The 13,098-nt window shown below is 46.1% G+C and overlaps 1 protein-coding gene across 1 annotated transcript in view; it reads left to right on the forward strand.

The window, feature by feature from the left end:
• Nucleotides 1-13,098, forward strand: part of LOC139418155 (collagen alpha-1(IX) chain-like) — a 41,386-nt gene that overhangs the window by 709 nt on the left and 27,579 nt on the right. The window contains exons 4-15 of the mRNA XM_071167391.1: nt 37-90; nt 1,853-1,906; nt 3,016-3,069; nt 3,151-3,204; nt 3,381-3,434; nt 3,577-3,630; nt 3,831-3,884; nt 4,145-4,198; nt 4,521-4,565; nt 10,007-10,060; nt 10,150-10,203; nt 10,426-10,479. Coding sequence (XP_071023492.1) covers nt 37-90; nt 1,853-1,906; nt 3,016-3,069; nt 3,151-3,204; nt 3,381-3,434; nt 3,577-3,630; nt 3,831-3,884; nt 4,145-4,198; nt 4,521-4,565; nt 10,007-10,060; nt 10,150-10,203; nt 10,426-10,479 — 639 coding nt within the window. The remainder of the gene's footprint in view (nt 1-36; nt 91-1,852; nt 1,907-3,015; nt 3,070-3,150; nt 3,205-3,380; nt 3,435-3,576; nt 3,631-3,830; nt 3,885-4,144; nt 4,199-4,520; nt 4,566-10,006; nt 10,061-10,149; nt 10,204-10,425; nt 10,480-13,098) is intronic.

The following is a 13,098-nucleotide window of genomic DNA, read 5'->3' on the forward strand; positions in this document are numbered from 1 at the left end:
GAGGGTGTTTAAACTTCATGTTCCTCTGTTTTCTAGGGTCACAAAGGAGTAAAAGGGGAAGGAGGAGAGCCTGGGAAACAAGGGCACAAGGTAAGGGCTTACCTTTTAGACACATTCAGAGAACTGAACAAAAACCTACACGGCATTAAAATGACTTGGTCCAGAACTAGGTTTAGTCTGTTTCTTGGAAAACCAGACCAGATCAGATATTTCCATGACATAAAATAAGCTTGGAGCTTTGTAGCTCCTCTGGTCTCATTGCTTCATGTGATGCGTCATGAGATCAGCTTTACATCTTGACTGACCAAGATATTCAGATTAGACATTACAAGAAATACTCTCACGGCTACTTCTTAGCTGTCAGTATGTGTCCAGCATGGTCAGGGCCTGTGATCCATGTGGTCAGGGCCTGAGATCCATGTGGTCAGGGCCTGTGATCCATGTGGTCGGGCCTGAGATCCATGCGGTCAGGGCCTGTGATCCATGTGGTCAGGGCATGAGATCCATCTAGTCAGGGCCTGTGATCCATGTGGTCAGGGCCTGTGATCCATGCGGTCAGGGCCTGTGATCCATGCGGTCAGGGCCTGTGATCCATGCGGTCAGGGCCTGTGATCCATGCGGTCAGGGCCTGATATCGATGCAGTCAGGATCTCTACCTGCTATAGGATCTCTACCTGCTATAGGATCTCTGCCTGCTATATGATCTCTGCCTGCTATATGATCTCTACCTGCTATAGGATCTCTACCTGCTATAGGATCTCTACCTGCTATAGGATCTCTACCTGCTATAGGATCTCTGCCTGCTATAGGATCTCTACATGCTATAGGATCTCTACCTGCTATAGGATCTCTACCTGCTATAGGATCTCTACATGCTATAGGATCTCTACATGCCATAGGATCTCTGCCTGCTATAGGATCTCTACCTGCTATAGGATCTCTACCTGCTATAGGATCTCTACATGCTATAGGATCTCTACCTGCTATAGGATCTCTACCTGCTATAGGATCTCTACATGCTATAGGATTTCTACATGCTATAGGATCTCTGCACAACATAAACCTCACACTTTTTCATATTTTTGCCTCATTGCATTTAGAAAGGCTGTGAGTGATATGTTGCCTGAAAGTAATCTATTTCCATGGATGCGTCCCCAATGACACCTCATTCCCTACATAGTGCTCTACTTATGAACACAGCCCTATGGGCCCTGGTCAAAAGTAGAGCACTTTATAGGGATTAGGGTGTGATTTGGGACGCAGCCCATGTTAGTGATGCAGGGGTTATGGTTGATGTGGAATGCCATGCTAACACAGCCACACTCAGCCCTGTAATGGTTCCATACATCCATATATAAGGAAATAAGTTCAGTTCTATACCCAAGTCACTTCATCACCTAGTGGCCTATAACTCCATTCACTGTCTGTCTGTCTGGATTCAAGACTCCATGTATCCATATGGACTGTAAATGACTTTCTCCATGTATAGAATTCAGCCTTGCTTAGTGGCTCTATTGAAGGGTGTCTGGTGTAGAACATGCAGGCTTTTCACTCACAAGTCAAAGCGTGTAGTCTCTGACAGCTGACAGCACACACACCTTTGGCAATGTGATCAGCGATACAGTCAATTTCATTGAAACGCGTGTCATGTATCTGAGTCAACGAGGCTGTAGGAACATTGATTTAAAGTCCATGGGAGTTGATTTGCGGCCATTAAAGTTGTTTTGAAACAGCTTACATTTGAAATCCATCTTTCGATCCTCCTATAAATGTACCTACTTATGTTTTAATGTCTCTGCCATACGCAGCTGTTCATCTTACTGATGTCTGCATGTTACCTCTCTCTCTCTAGGGTGAAGAGGGTGACCAGGGAACCACAGGGGACCTCGGATCCCAGGGCCCAACGGTTTGATACTCTCATTAACCTACCTTTAACAGATAATATAACAGACTGTCTGTAGTGATAATATAACAGACCGTCTGTAGTGATAATATAACAGACTGTCTGTAGTGATAATATAACAGACTGTCTGTAGTGATAATATAACAGACCGTATGTAGTGATAATATAACAGACCGTCTGTAGCGATAATATAACAGACTGTCTGTAGTGATAATATAACAGACTGTCTGTAGTGATAATATAACAGACTGTCTGTAGTGATAATATAACAGACCGTCTGTAGCGATAATATAACAGACTGTCTGTAGTGATAATATAACAGACTGTCTGTAGTGATAATATAACAGACCGTCTGTAGTGATAATATAACAGACTGTCTGTAGTGATAATATAACAGACCGTCTGTAGCGATAATATAACAGACTGTCTGTAGTGATAATATAACAGACTGTCTGTAGTGATGATATAACAGACTGTCTGTAGTGATGATATAACAGGTTGTCTGTAGTGATAATATAACAGACTGTCTGTAGTGATAATATTACAGACTGTCTGTAGTGATCATGTTACAGACTGTCTGTAGTGATGATATAACAGACTGTCTGTAGTGATAATATAACAGACTGTCTGTAGTGATAGTATAACAGACTGTCTGTAGTGATAATATAACAGACTGTCTGTAGTGATAATATAACAGACTGTCTGTAGTGATAATATAACAGACTGTCTGTAGTGATGATAGAACAGACTGTCTGTAGTGATAATATAACAGACTGTCTGTAGTGATACTATAACAGGTTGTCTGTAGTGATAATATAACAGACAGTAGTGATAATATGACAGACTGTCTATAGTGATAATAGAACAGACTGTCTGTAGTGATAATATAACAGACTGTCTGTAGTGATAATATAACAGACAGTAGTGATAATATGACAGATTGTCTATAGTGATAATAGAACAGACTGTCTGTAGTGATAATATAACAGACTGTCTGTAGTGATTATATAACAGACAGTAGTGATAATATAACAGACTGTAGTGATAATATAACAGACTGTCTATGGTGACAGTTAGTGACAGTTTGTCTTTCTGCTGTTGTGTGATTCCAGGGTCCTCAGGGAATCAGAGGCTCCACTGGAATGATGGGGCCCAAAGGTGGACTGGTAAGAGTCACTCTTTGAAGTTAATTGTATTTCAATCCTCTCTGTCATCTTAATGCTAATATACCCCTGGTGTTGTGACAGGGAGCACGAGGACATGATGGAGATCCAGGTCCCCAGGGTGTTGAAGGAGCCACTGTAAGTATTCTCCCATAATCCCCTTCTCCTGTTCATTATGATTTCACTAATGTTAGACCTCTGGAAAGGTGAGTGTTTCAGGAATACGGCACTGTGTTGTGTTCTCAATCAAGGACCTGATTAAACATCTGTAAAAAGGTTTTGTCTTACAATATGTTGATGCTGTCTCTTGTTAGGGTGACCAAGGCCAGAGGGGCGTGATGGGCGAGTCTGGTCCTAAAGGTGATGAGGTGGGTATCAGAGTAAAAAATACATCTACCATGGTTTCACATGGACAAATTGATTTTTGTCTTTAGTCACTGTCTGGGGTGGTGGTGATGGTGTAATGCTGATGCCCTGATTGGTTCCTTATCCTATTGTGTTGTTATCTAGGGATCTCAAGGTGGAAGAGGAATCACAGGTCTTCCTGGGCCCAAGGGAAAGGGTGTAAGTATTACTGTGACTATTGTATCACAGCTTAAACAATCAGTCTTGGCGGTGCAAAATGTAAGCATATCCTGTCTGTTGTGTATTCATAGACTCTTAGAATCGTTTAAGCCACAGAACCATTCATAGAACCATAGAACCTTCTTGGAACATTAACACTTGTCATGGAATAATTGTGGTGGTTCTTTTTTCATGTCTAGGGTTTGTCAGGAGTAGATGGCCGTGAAGGTATTCCTGGATTGCCAGGTGGAAAGGTATGGACAGGATCGACTGTAAGATGTTTAGATGCATCGTTCTAGTTTTGCTGTGCCCTCTCATAGGTCTACAGTGATTCTTTTCTGCAGCGATTTCTATTGGCTTGGCAATGGAGATCACAGCATTCTGAAAAGTCTACTATAAAATGGGATTCATAATGTTTGAACGGAGGAATCAGCAGGAGTTGTCAATTCAAGTTAAGATTACAACTGTGATGTCAAAAGTTCATCTTAACTCACATAACTCGCTTTCTCCACAGGGCACCATTGGCAAGGCTGGGTCTCCAGGGGAGGTGGGGCTTCAGGGACTTCCTGTAAGTATGACCTTTGACCTCACACTAACAGGTGTTCTGATTGGTTGTGCCTGTGTAATCCTCCTCAGCCTCCCGTATTCTAATCCTGATGTGAAATAACATAATAATAATAATAACATGAGATAATTGTTTCTGATTGACAACCACCATTGTGTAGGTTCTTTTGTTTTACAAACATTTGAGATTTTCATGTTTTCAACAACTTCTTTGAAATAGATAACAAATGCATGAGTGGTTTGGTCAGATGTATTCTAGGTATTTACATGATAATTCTTGTTACTGTAGATTGATTTTGATTGACAATGTTGTGTTTCCTCTCTAGGGATTACCTGGTTCTCCTGGCTCTAAAGGAACTGGTGGAGAGAAGGTAGGCATCATAGAGATCCTATTAAAATAGTATTCTAATTCCTAATTCACCCACAATGCACCACTTACATCAATTCATCTACAGCCAATGGGCATTAATTACTCTGTGCCATAAACTCAACCCTTTTGACAAATAGAGCTAATCTATGTTCCTGAGGAGCTGCAGCTGGATAAGAGCATGGGTACTGGCCTACAGTGAGGGGAAAATGTATTTGATCCCCTGCTGATTTTGTACGTTTGCCCACTGACAAAGAAATTATCTGTATAATTTTAATGGTAGGTTTATTTGAACAGTGAGAGACAGAATAACAACAAAAAATCCAGAAAAACGAATGTAAAAAATGTTATAAATTGACTTGCATTTTAATGAGGGAAATAATTATTTGACCCCTCCAAAACGTGACTTGGTACTGGGTGGCAAAACCCTTGTTGGCAATCACAGAGGTCAGATGTTTCTTGTAGTTGGCCACCAGGTTTGCACACATCTCAGGGGGGAGTTTGTCTCACTCCTCTTTGCAGATCTTCTCCAAGCCATTAAGGTTTCGAGGCTGACGTTTGGCAACTCGAACCTTCAGCTCCCTCCACAGATTTTCTCTGGGATTAAGGTCTGGAGACTGGCTAGGCCACTCCAGGACCTTAATGTGCTTCTTCTTGAGCCACTCCTTTGTTGCCTTGGCCGTGTGTTTTGGGTCATTGTCATGCTGGAATACCCATCCACGACCCATTTTCAATGCCCTGGCTGAGGAAAGGAGGTTCTCACCCAAGATTTGACGGTACATGGCCCCGTCCATCGTCCCTTTGATGTGGTGAAGTTGTCCTGTCCCCTTAGCAGAAAAACACCCCCAAAGCATAATGTTTCCACCTCCATGTTTGACGGTGGGGATGGTGTTCTTGGGGTCATAGGCAGCATTCCTCCTCCTCCAAACACGGCGAGTTGAGTTGATGCCAAAGAGCTCCATTTTGGTCTCATCTGACCACAACACTTTCACACAGTTGTCCTCGGAATCATTCAGATGTTCATTGGCAAACTTCAGACGGGCATGTATATGTACTTTCTTGAGCAGGGGGACCTTGCGGGCGCTGCAGGATTTCAGTCCTTCACGGCATAGTGTGTTAATAATTGTTTTCTTGGGGACTATGGTCTCAGCTGCCTTGAGATCATTGACACGATCCTCCCGTGTAGTTCTGGGCTGATTCCTCACCGTTCTCATGATCATTGCAACTCCACAAGGTGAGATCTTGCATGGAGCACCAGGCCGAGGGAGATAAACAGTTATTTTGTGTTTCTTCCATTTGCGAATAATCGCACCAACTGTTGTCACCTTCTCACCAAGCTGCTTGTCGATGGTCTTGTAGCCCATTCCAGCCTTGTGTAGGTCTACAATCTTGTCCCTGACATCCTTGGAGAGCTCTTTGGTCTTGGCCATGGTGGAGAGTTTGGAATCTGATTGATTGATTGCTTCTGTGGACAGGTGTCTTTTATTCAGGTAACAAAATGAGATTAGGAGCACTCCCTTTAAGAGTGTGCTCCTAATCTCAGCTCGTTACCTGTATAAAAGACACCTGGGAGCCAGAAATCTTTCTGATTGAGAGGGGGTCAAATACTTATTTCCCTCATTAAAATGCAAATCAATTTATAACATTTTTGACATCAAATCAAATCAAATGTATTTATATAGCCCTTCGTACATCAGCTGATATCTCAAAGTGCTGTACAGAAACCCAGCCTAAAACCCCAAACAGCAAGCAATGCAGGTGTAGAAGCACGGTGGCTAGGAAAAACTCCCTAGAAAGGCCAAAACCTAGGAAGAAACCTAGAGAGGAACCAGGCTATGTGGGGTGGCCAGTCCTCTTCTGGCTGTGCCGGGTGGAGATTATAACAGAACATGGCCAAGATGTTCAAATGTTCATAAATGACCAGCATGGTCGAATAATAATAAGGCAGAACAGTTGAAACTGGAGCAGCAGCACGGCCAGGTGGACTGGTGACAGCAAGGAGTCATCATGTCAGGTATCCTGGGGCATGGTCCTAGGGCTCAGGTCCTCCGAGAGAGAGAAAGAGAGAAGGAGAGAATTAGAGAACGCACACTTAGATTCACACAGGACACCGAATAGGACAGGAGAAGTACTCCAGATATAACAAACTGACCCTAGCCCCCCGACACATAAACTACTGCAGCATAAATACTGGAGGCTGAGACAGGAGGGGTCAGGAGACACTGTGGCCCCATCCGAGGACACCCCCGGACAGGGCCAAACAGGAAGGATATAACCCCACCCACTTTGCCAAAGCACAGCCCCCACACCACTAGAGGGATATCTTCAACCACCAACTTACCATCCTGAGACAAGGCTGAGTATAGCCCACAAAGACCTCCGCCACGGCACAACCCAAGGGGGGGGGGGGGGGGGGGGGGGCAACCCAGACAGGATGACCACATCAGTGACTCAACCCACTCAGGTGACGCACCCCCCCCCCAGGGACGGCATGAGAGAGCCCCAGTAAGCCAGTGACTCAGAGGCAGAGAATCCCAGTGGAAAGAGGGGAACCGGCCAGGCAGAGACAGCAAGGGCGGTTCGTTGCTCCAGAGCCTTTCCGTTCACCCTCCCACTCCTGGGCCAGACTACACTCAATCATATGACCCACTGAAGAGATGAGTCTTCAGTAGAGACTTAAAGGTTGAGACCGAGTTTGCGTCTCTGACATGGGTAGGCAGACCATTCCATAAAAGTGGAGCTCTATAGGAGAAAGCCCTGCCTCCAGCTGTTTGCTTAGAAATTCTAGGGACAATTAGGAGGCCTGCGTCTTGTGACCGTAGCGTACGTGTAGGTATGTACGGCAGGACCAAATCAGAGAGATAGGTAGGAGCAAGCCCATGTAATGCTTTGTAGGTTAGCAGTAAAACCTTGAAATCAGCCCTTGCTTTGACAGGAAGCCAGTGTAGAGAGGCTAGCACTGGAGTAATATGATAAAAATGTTTGGTTCTAGTCAGGATTCTAGCAGCCGTATTTAGCACTAACTGAAGTTTATTTAGTGCTTTATCCGGGTAGCCGGAAAGTAGAGCATTGCAGTAGTCTAACCTAGAAGTGACAAAAGCATGGATTAATTTTTCTGCATCATTTTTGGACAGAAAGTTTCTGATTTTTGCAATGTTACGTAGATGGAAAAAAGCTGTCCTTGAAATGGTCTTGATATGTTCTTCAAAAGAGAGATCAGGGTCCAGAGTAACGCCGAGGTCCTTCACAGTTTTATTTGAGACGACTGTACAACCATTAAGATTAATTGTCAGATTCAACAGAAGATCTCTTTGTTTCTTGGGACCTAGAACAAGCATCTCTGTTTTGTCCGAGTTTAAAAGTAGAAAGTTTGCAGCCATCCACTTCCTTATGTCTGAAACACATTCTTCTAGCAAGGGCAATTTTAGGGCTTCACCATGTTTCATTGAAATGTACAGCTGTGTGTCATCCGCATAGCAGTGAAAGTTAACATTATGTTTTCGAATAACATCCCCAAGAGGTAAAATATATAGTGAAAACAATAGTGGTCCTAAAACGGAACCTTGAGGAACACCGAAATTTACAGTTGATTTGTCAGAGGACAAACCATTCACAGAGACAAACTGATATCTTTCTGACAGATAAGATCTAAACCAGGCCAGAACTTGTCCATGTAGACCAATTTGGGTTTCCAATCTCTCCAAAAGAATGTGGTGATCGATGGTATCAAAAGCAGCACTAAGGTCTAGGAGCACGAGGACAGATGCAGAGCCTCGGTCTGATGCCATTAAAATGTCATTTACCACCTTCACAAGTGCCGTCTCAGTGCTATGATGGGGTCTAAAACCAGACTGAAGCATTTCGTATACATTGTTTGTCTTCAGGAAGGAAGTGAGTTGTTGCGCAACAGCCTTTTCTAAAAATTTTGAGAGGAATGGAAGATTCGATATAGGCCGATAGTTTTTTATATTTTCTGGGTCAAGGTTTGGCTTTTTCAAGAGAGGCTTTATTACTGCCACTTTTAGTGAGTTTGGTACACATCCGGTGGATAGAGAGCCGTTTATTATGTTCAACATAGGAGGGCCAAGCACAGGAAGCAGCTCTTTCAGTAGTTTAGTTGGAATAGGGTCCAGTATGCAGCTTGAAGGTTTAGAGGCCATGATTATTTTCATCATTGTGTCAAGAGATATAGTACTAAAACACTTGAGCGTCTCTCTTGATCCTAGGTCCTGGCAGAGTTGTGCAGACTCAGGACAACTGAGCTTTGAAGGAATACGCAGATTTAAGGAGGAGTCCGAAATTTGCTTTCTAATAATCATAATCTTTTCCTCAAAGAAGTTCATGAATTTATCACTGCTAAAGTGAAAGTCATCCTCTCTTGGGGAATGCTGCTTTTTAGTTAGCTTTGCGACAGTATCAAAAAGGAATTTCGGATTGTTCTTATTTTCCTCAATTAAGTTAGAAAAATAGGATGATCGAGCAGCAGTAAGGGCTCTTCGGTACTGCACAGTACTGTCTTTCCAAGCTAGTCGGAAGACTTCCAGTTTGGTGTGGCGACATGCGTTTCTCTGGATTTTTTTGTTGTTATTCTGTCTCTCACTGTTCAAATAAACCTACCATTAAAATTATAGACTGATCATCTCTTTGTGGGCAAACGTACAAAATCAGCAGGGGATCAAATACTTTTTCCCTTCACTGTAACTGTCCTGACACTGACCTGACTGACCTGACTGTTCTGACACTGACCTGACTGACCTGACTGTTCTGACACTGACCTGATTGTCCTGACACTGACCTGACTGTCCTGACGTGACTGTCCTGACACAGACCTGACTGTCCTGACACTGACCTGACTGTCCTGACACAGACCTGACTGTCCTGACACAGACCTGACTGTCCTGACACTGACCTGACCTGACTGTCCTGACACTGACACTGACCTGACTGTCCTGACACTGACCTGACTGTCCTGACACTGTCCTGACTGTCCTGACACTGACCTAACTGTCCTGACACTGACCTGACTGTCCTGACACTGACCTGACCTGACTGTCCTGACACTGACCTGACTGTCCTGACACTGACCTGACTGTCCTGACACTGACCTGACTGTCCTGACACTGACCTGACTGTCCTGACACAGACCTGACTGTCCTGACCCTGACCTGATATACTTAATCTCAGACACACAGAACTAAGTTGTGGGAGGAAATGTGTTAGAAAAGATTCTACAATGGGGATGGAATCAGCTCCACCCCCTGCTCTCTGTAAGTTTCGGGCAAGTCTATGGGCCAAATGTCCCAAATCAGTGATGGAAAAATCTGCACATTGGACAAAGTTCCTTGTTAGTTGTGGCATCCCAGTCTGTTGACAGACACTACGATACCATCCTATGGTCCACGAGAGATTATGACACTAAACTCTGTTTCTGTTGCTCTACTTCAGGGTAGCTCTGGAGAGGCAGGTCTTCTTGGAACAATAGGATCTGCTGGTAAAACAGTAAGTCCAAATCAAATCCAAGTTGATTTAAAATGCATTTCAAGTTGTCCATCCAGTAACGACCTGTTCACTGTGATGTCTCTGTGTAGGGAGAGCAAGGCAAAGCAGGAGGTCTAGGACCCATTGGACCCATTGGCGGACCGGTGAGTATCCTGTCATTTATTTTATTTCCCAGCAGGCAAAGCTGTTTTTATGACGCCATCACAACCAGATTACAACTGGTAGTAATTGGGTTACAATGATGTCGGTGATGTCAATGCAACCAGTTTTGCCCTCTGGGTTCCATGTTAATGTCCTTTATCGTGCATTAATGTGTCATAAAACAAACCTCTTCTTCTCTCTTATTCCCTTTGACACCTCTCTAGGGAGACAGCGGAGTACAAGGACCAGCCGGTCCACCGGGCAAACCAGGGGCCAGGGTGAGTTATTGTTGTTGTTGTTGTCTGGTTGCTGTGTGATGCTGTGTGTCTTCGTGTCAGGTATAATATAAGGATTAATGAAAGGAAACGTACTTTGTAACAACGACTCAAAGATGACAAAGTTAGGCTGGAACACCAAGATGTTTCACAGTGAGAGAGAGAGAGAGAGAGAGAGAGAGAGAATGAGAGAGAGGGAATGAAAGAGAGGGAATGAGAGAGAGAGAGATAGAGAGAGAGAGAGAATGAGAGAGAGAGAATGAGAGAGAGAGAGAGAGAATGAGAGAGAGGGAATGAGAGAGAGGGAATGAGAGAGAGAGAGATAGAGAGAGAGAGAGAGAATGAGAGAGAGAGAATGAGAGAGAGGGAATGAGAGAGAGAGAGATAGAGAGAGAGAGAGAGAATGAGAGAGAGAGAATGAGAGAGAGAGAATGAGAGAGAGACTGAAACAAAGAGAAGATGAAGAATGAGAAAAAGAAGAGAAAGAGAGGGGGAGAGGGGGCCTGGCTGTGGTTACAGAGTGGGGACCTGGCTGTGGTTACAGAGTGGACCTGGCTGTGGTTACAGAGTGGACCTGGCTGTGGTTACAGAGAGAGTGGACCTGGCTGTGGTTACAGAGTGGACCTGGCTGTGGTTACAGAGTGGACCTGGCTGTGGTTACAGAGTGGGGACCTGGCTGTGGTTACAGAGTGGACCTGGCTGTGGTTACAGAGTGTGGGCCTGGCTGTGGTTACAGAGTGTGGGCCTGGCTGTGGTTACAGAGAGAGTGGACCTGGCTGTGGTTACAGAGTGGACCTGGCTGTGGTTACAGAGTGGACCTGGCTGTGGTTACAGAGTGTGGGCCTGGCTGTGGTTACAGAGTGGACCTGGCTGTGGTTACAGAGTGTGGGCCTGGCTGTGGTTACAGAGAGAGTGGACCTGGCTGTGGTTACAGAGTGGACCTGGCTGTGGTTACAGAGTGGACCTGGCTGTGGTTACAGAGTGTGAGCCAGGCTGTGGTTACAGAGTGGACCTGGCTGTGGTTACAGAGTGTGGGCCTGGCTGTGGTTACAGAGTGGGCCTGGCTGTGGTTACAGAGTGGACCTGGCTGTGGTTACAGAGTGGGGACCTGGCTGTGGTTACAGAGTGGACCTGGCTGTGGTTACAGAGTGTGGGCCTGGCTGTGGTTACAGAGTGTGGGCCTGGCTGTGGTTACAGAGAGAGTGGACCTGGCTGTGGTTACAGAGTGGACCTGGCTGTGGTTACAGAGTGGACCTGGCTGTGGTTACAGAGTGTGGGCCTGGCTGTGGTTACAGAGTGGACCTGGCTGTGGTTACAGAGTGTGGGCCTGGCTGTGGTTACAGAGAGAGTGGACCTGGCTGTGGTTACAGAGTGGACCTGGCTGTGGTTACAGAGTGGACCTGGCTGTGGTTACAGAGTGTGGGCCTGGCTGTGGTTACAGAGTGGACCTGGCTGTGGTTACAGAGTGTGGGCCTGGCTGTGGTTACAGAGAGAGTGGACCTGGCTGTGGTTACAGAGTGGACCTGGCTGTGGTTACAGAGTGGACCTGGCTGTGGTTACAGAGTGTGAGCCAGGCTGTGGTTACAGAGTGGACCTGGCTGTGGTTACAGAGTGTGGGCCTGGCTGTGGTTACAGAGTGGGCCTGGCTGTGGTTACAGAGTGGACCTGGCTGTGGTTACAGAGTGGGGACCTGGCTGTGGTTACAGAGTGGACCTGGCTGTGGTTACAGAGTGTGGGCCTGGCTGTGGTTACAGAGTGTGGGCCTGGCTGTGGTTACAGAGAGAGTGGACCTGGCTGTGGTTACAGAGTGGACCTGGCTGTGGTTACAGAGTGGACCTGGCTGTGGTTACAGAGTGTGGGCCTGGCTGTGGTTACAGAGTGGACCTGGCTGTGGTTACAGAGAGGGGACCTGGCTGTGGTTACAGAGAGAGTGGACCTGGCTGTGGTTACAGAGTGGACCTGGCTGTGGTTACAGAGTGGACCTGGCTGTGGTTACAGAGTGGACCTGGCTGTGGTTACAGAGTGTGGGCCTGGCTGTGGTTACAGAGTGGACCTGGCTGTGGTTACAGAGTGGACCTGGCTGTGGTTACAGAGTGGACCTGGCTGTGGTTACAGAGTGTGGGCCTGGCTGTGGTTACAGAGTGGACCTGGCTGTGGTTACAGAGTGGACCTGGCTGTGGTTACAGAGAGAGTGGACCTGGCTGTGGTTACAGAGTGGACCTGGCTGTGGTTACAGAGAGAGTGGACCTGGCTGTGGTTACAGAGTGGACCTGGCTGTGGTTACAGAGTGGACCTGGCTGTGGTTACAGAGTGGGGACCTGGCTGTGGTTACAGAGTGGGGACCTGGCTGTGGTTACAGAGTGGGGACCTGGCTGTGGTTACAGAGTGGACCTGGCTGTGGTTACAGAGTGGACCTGGCTGTGGTTACAGAGAGAGTGGACCTGGCTGTGGTTACAGAGTGGACCTGGCTGTGGTTACAGAGTGGACCTGGCTGTGGTTACAGAGTGGGGACCTGGCTGTGGTTACAGAGTGGACCTGGCTGTGGTTACAGAGTGTGGGCCTGGCTGTGGTTACAGAGTGTGGGCCTGGCTGTGGTTACAGAGAGAGTGGACCTGGCTGTGG

The sequence above is a fragment of the Oncorhynchus clarkii genome, chromosome 1 (genome assembly GCF_045791955.1).
Source record: "Oncorhynchus clarkii lewisi isolate Uvic-CL-2024 chromosome 1, UVic_Ocla_1.0, whole genome shotgun sequence".
Classification (NCBI taxonomy): domain Eukaryota; kingdom Metazoa; phylum Chordata; class Actinopteri; order Salmoniformes; family Salmonidae; genus Oncorhynchus; species Oncorhynchus clarkii.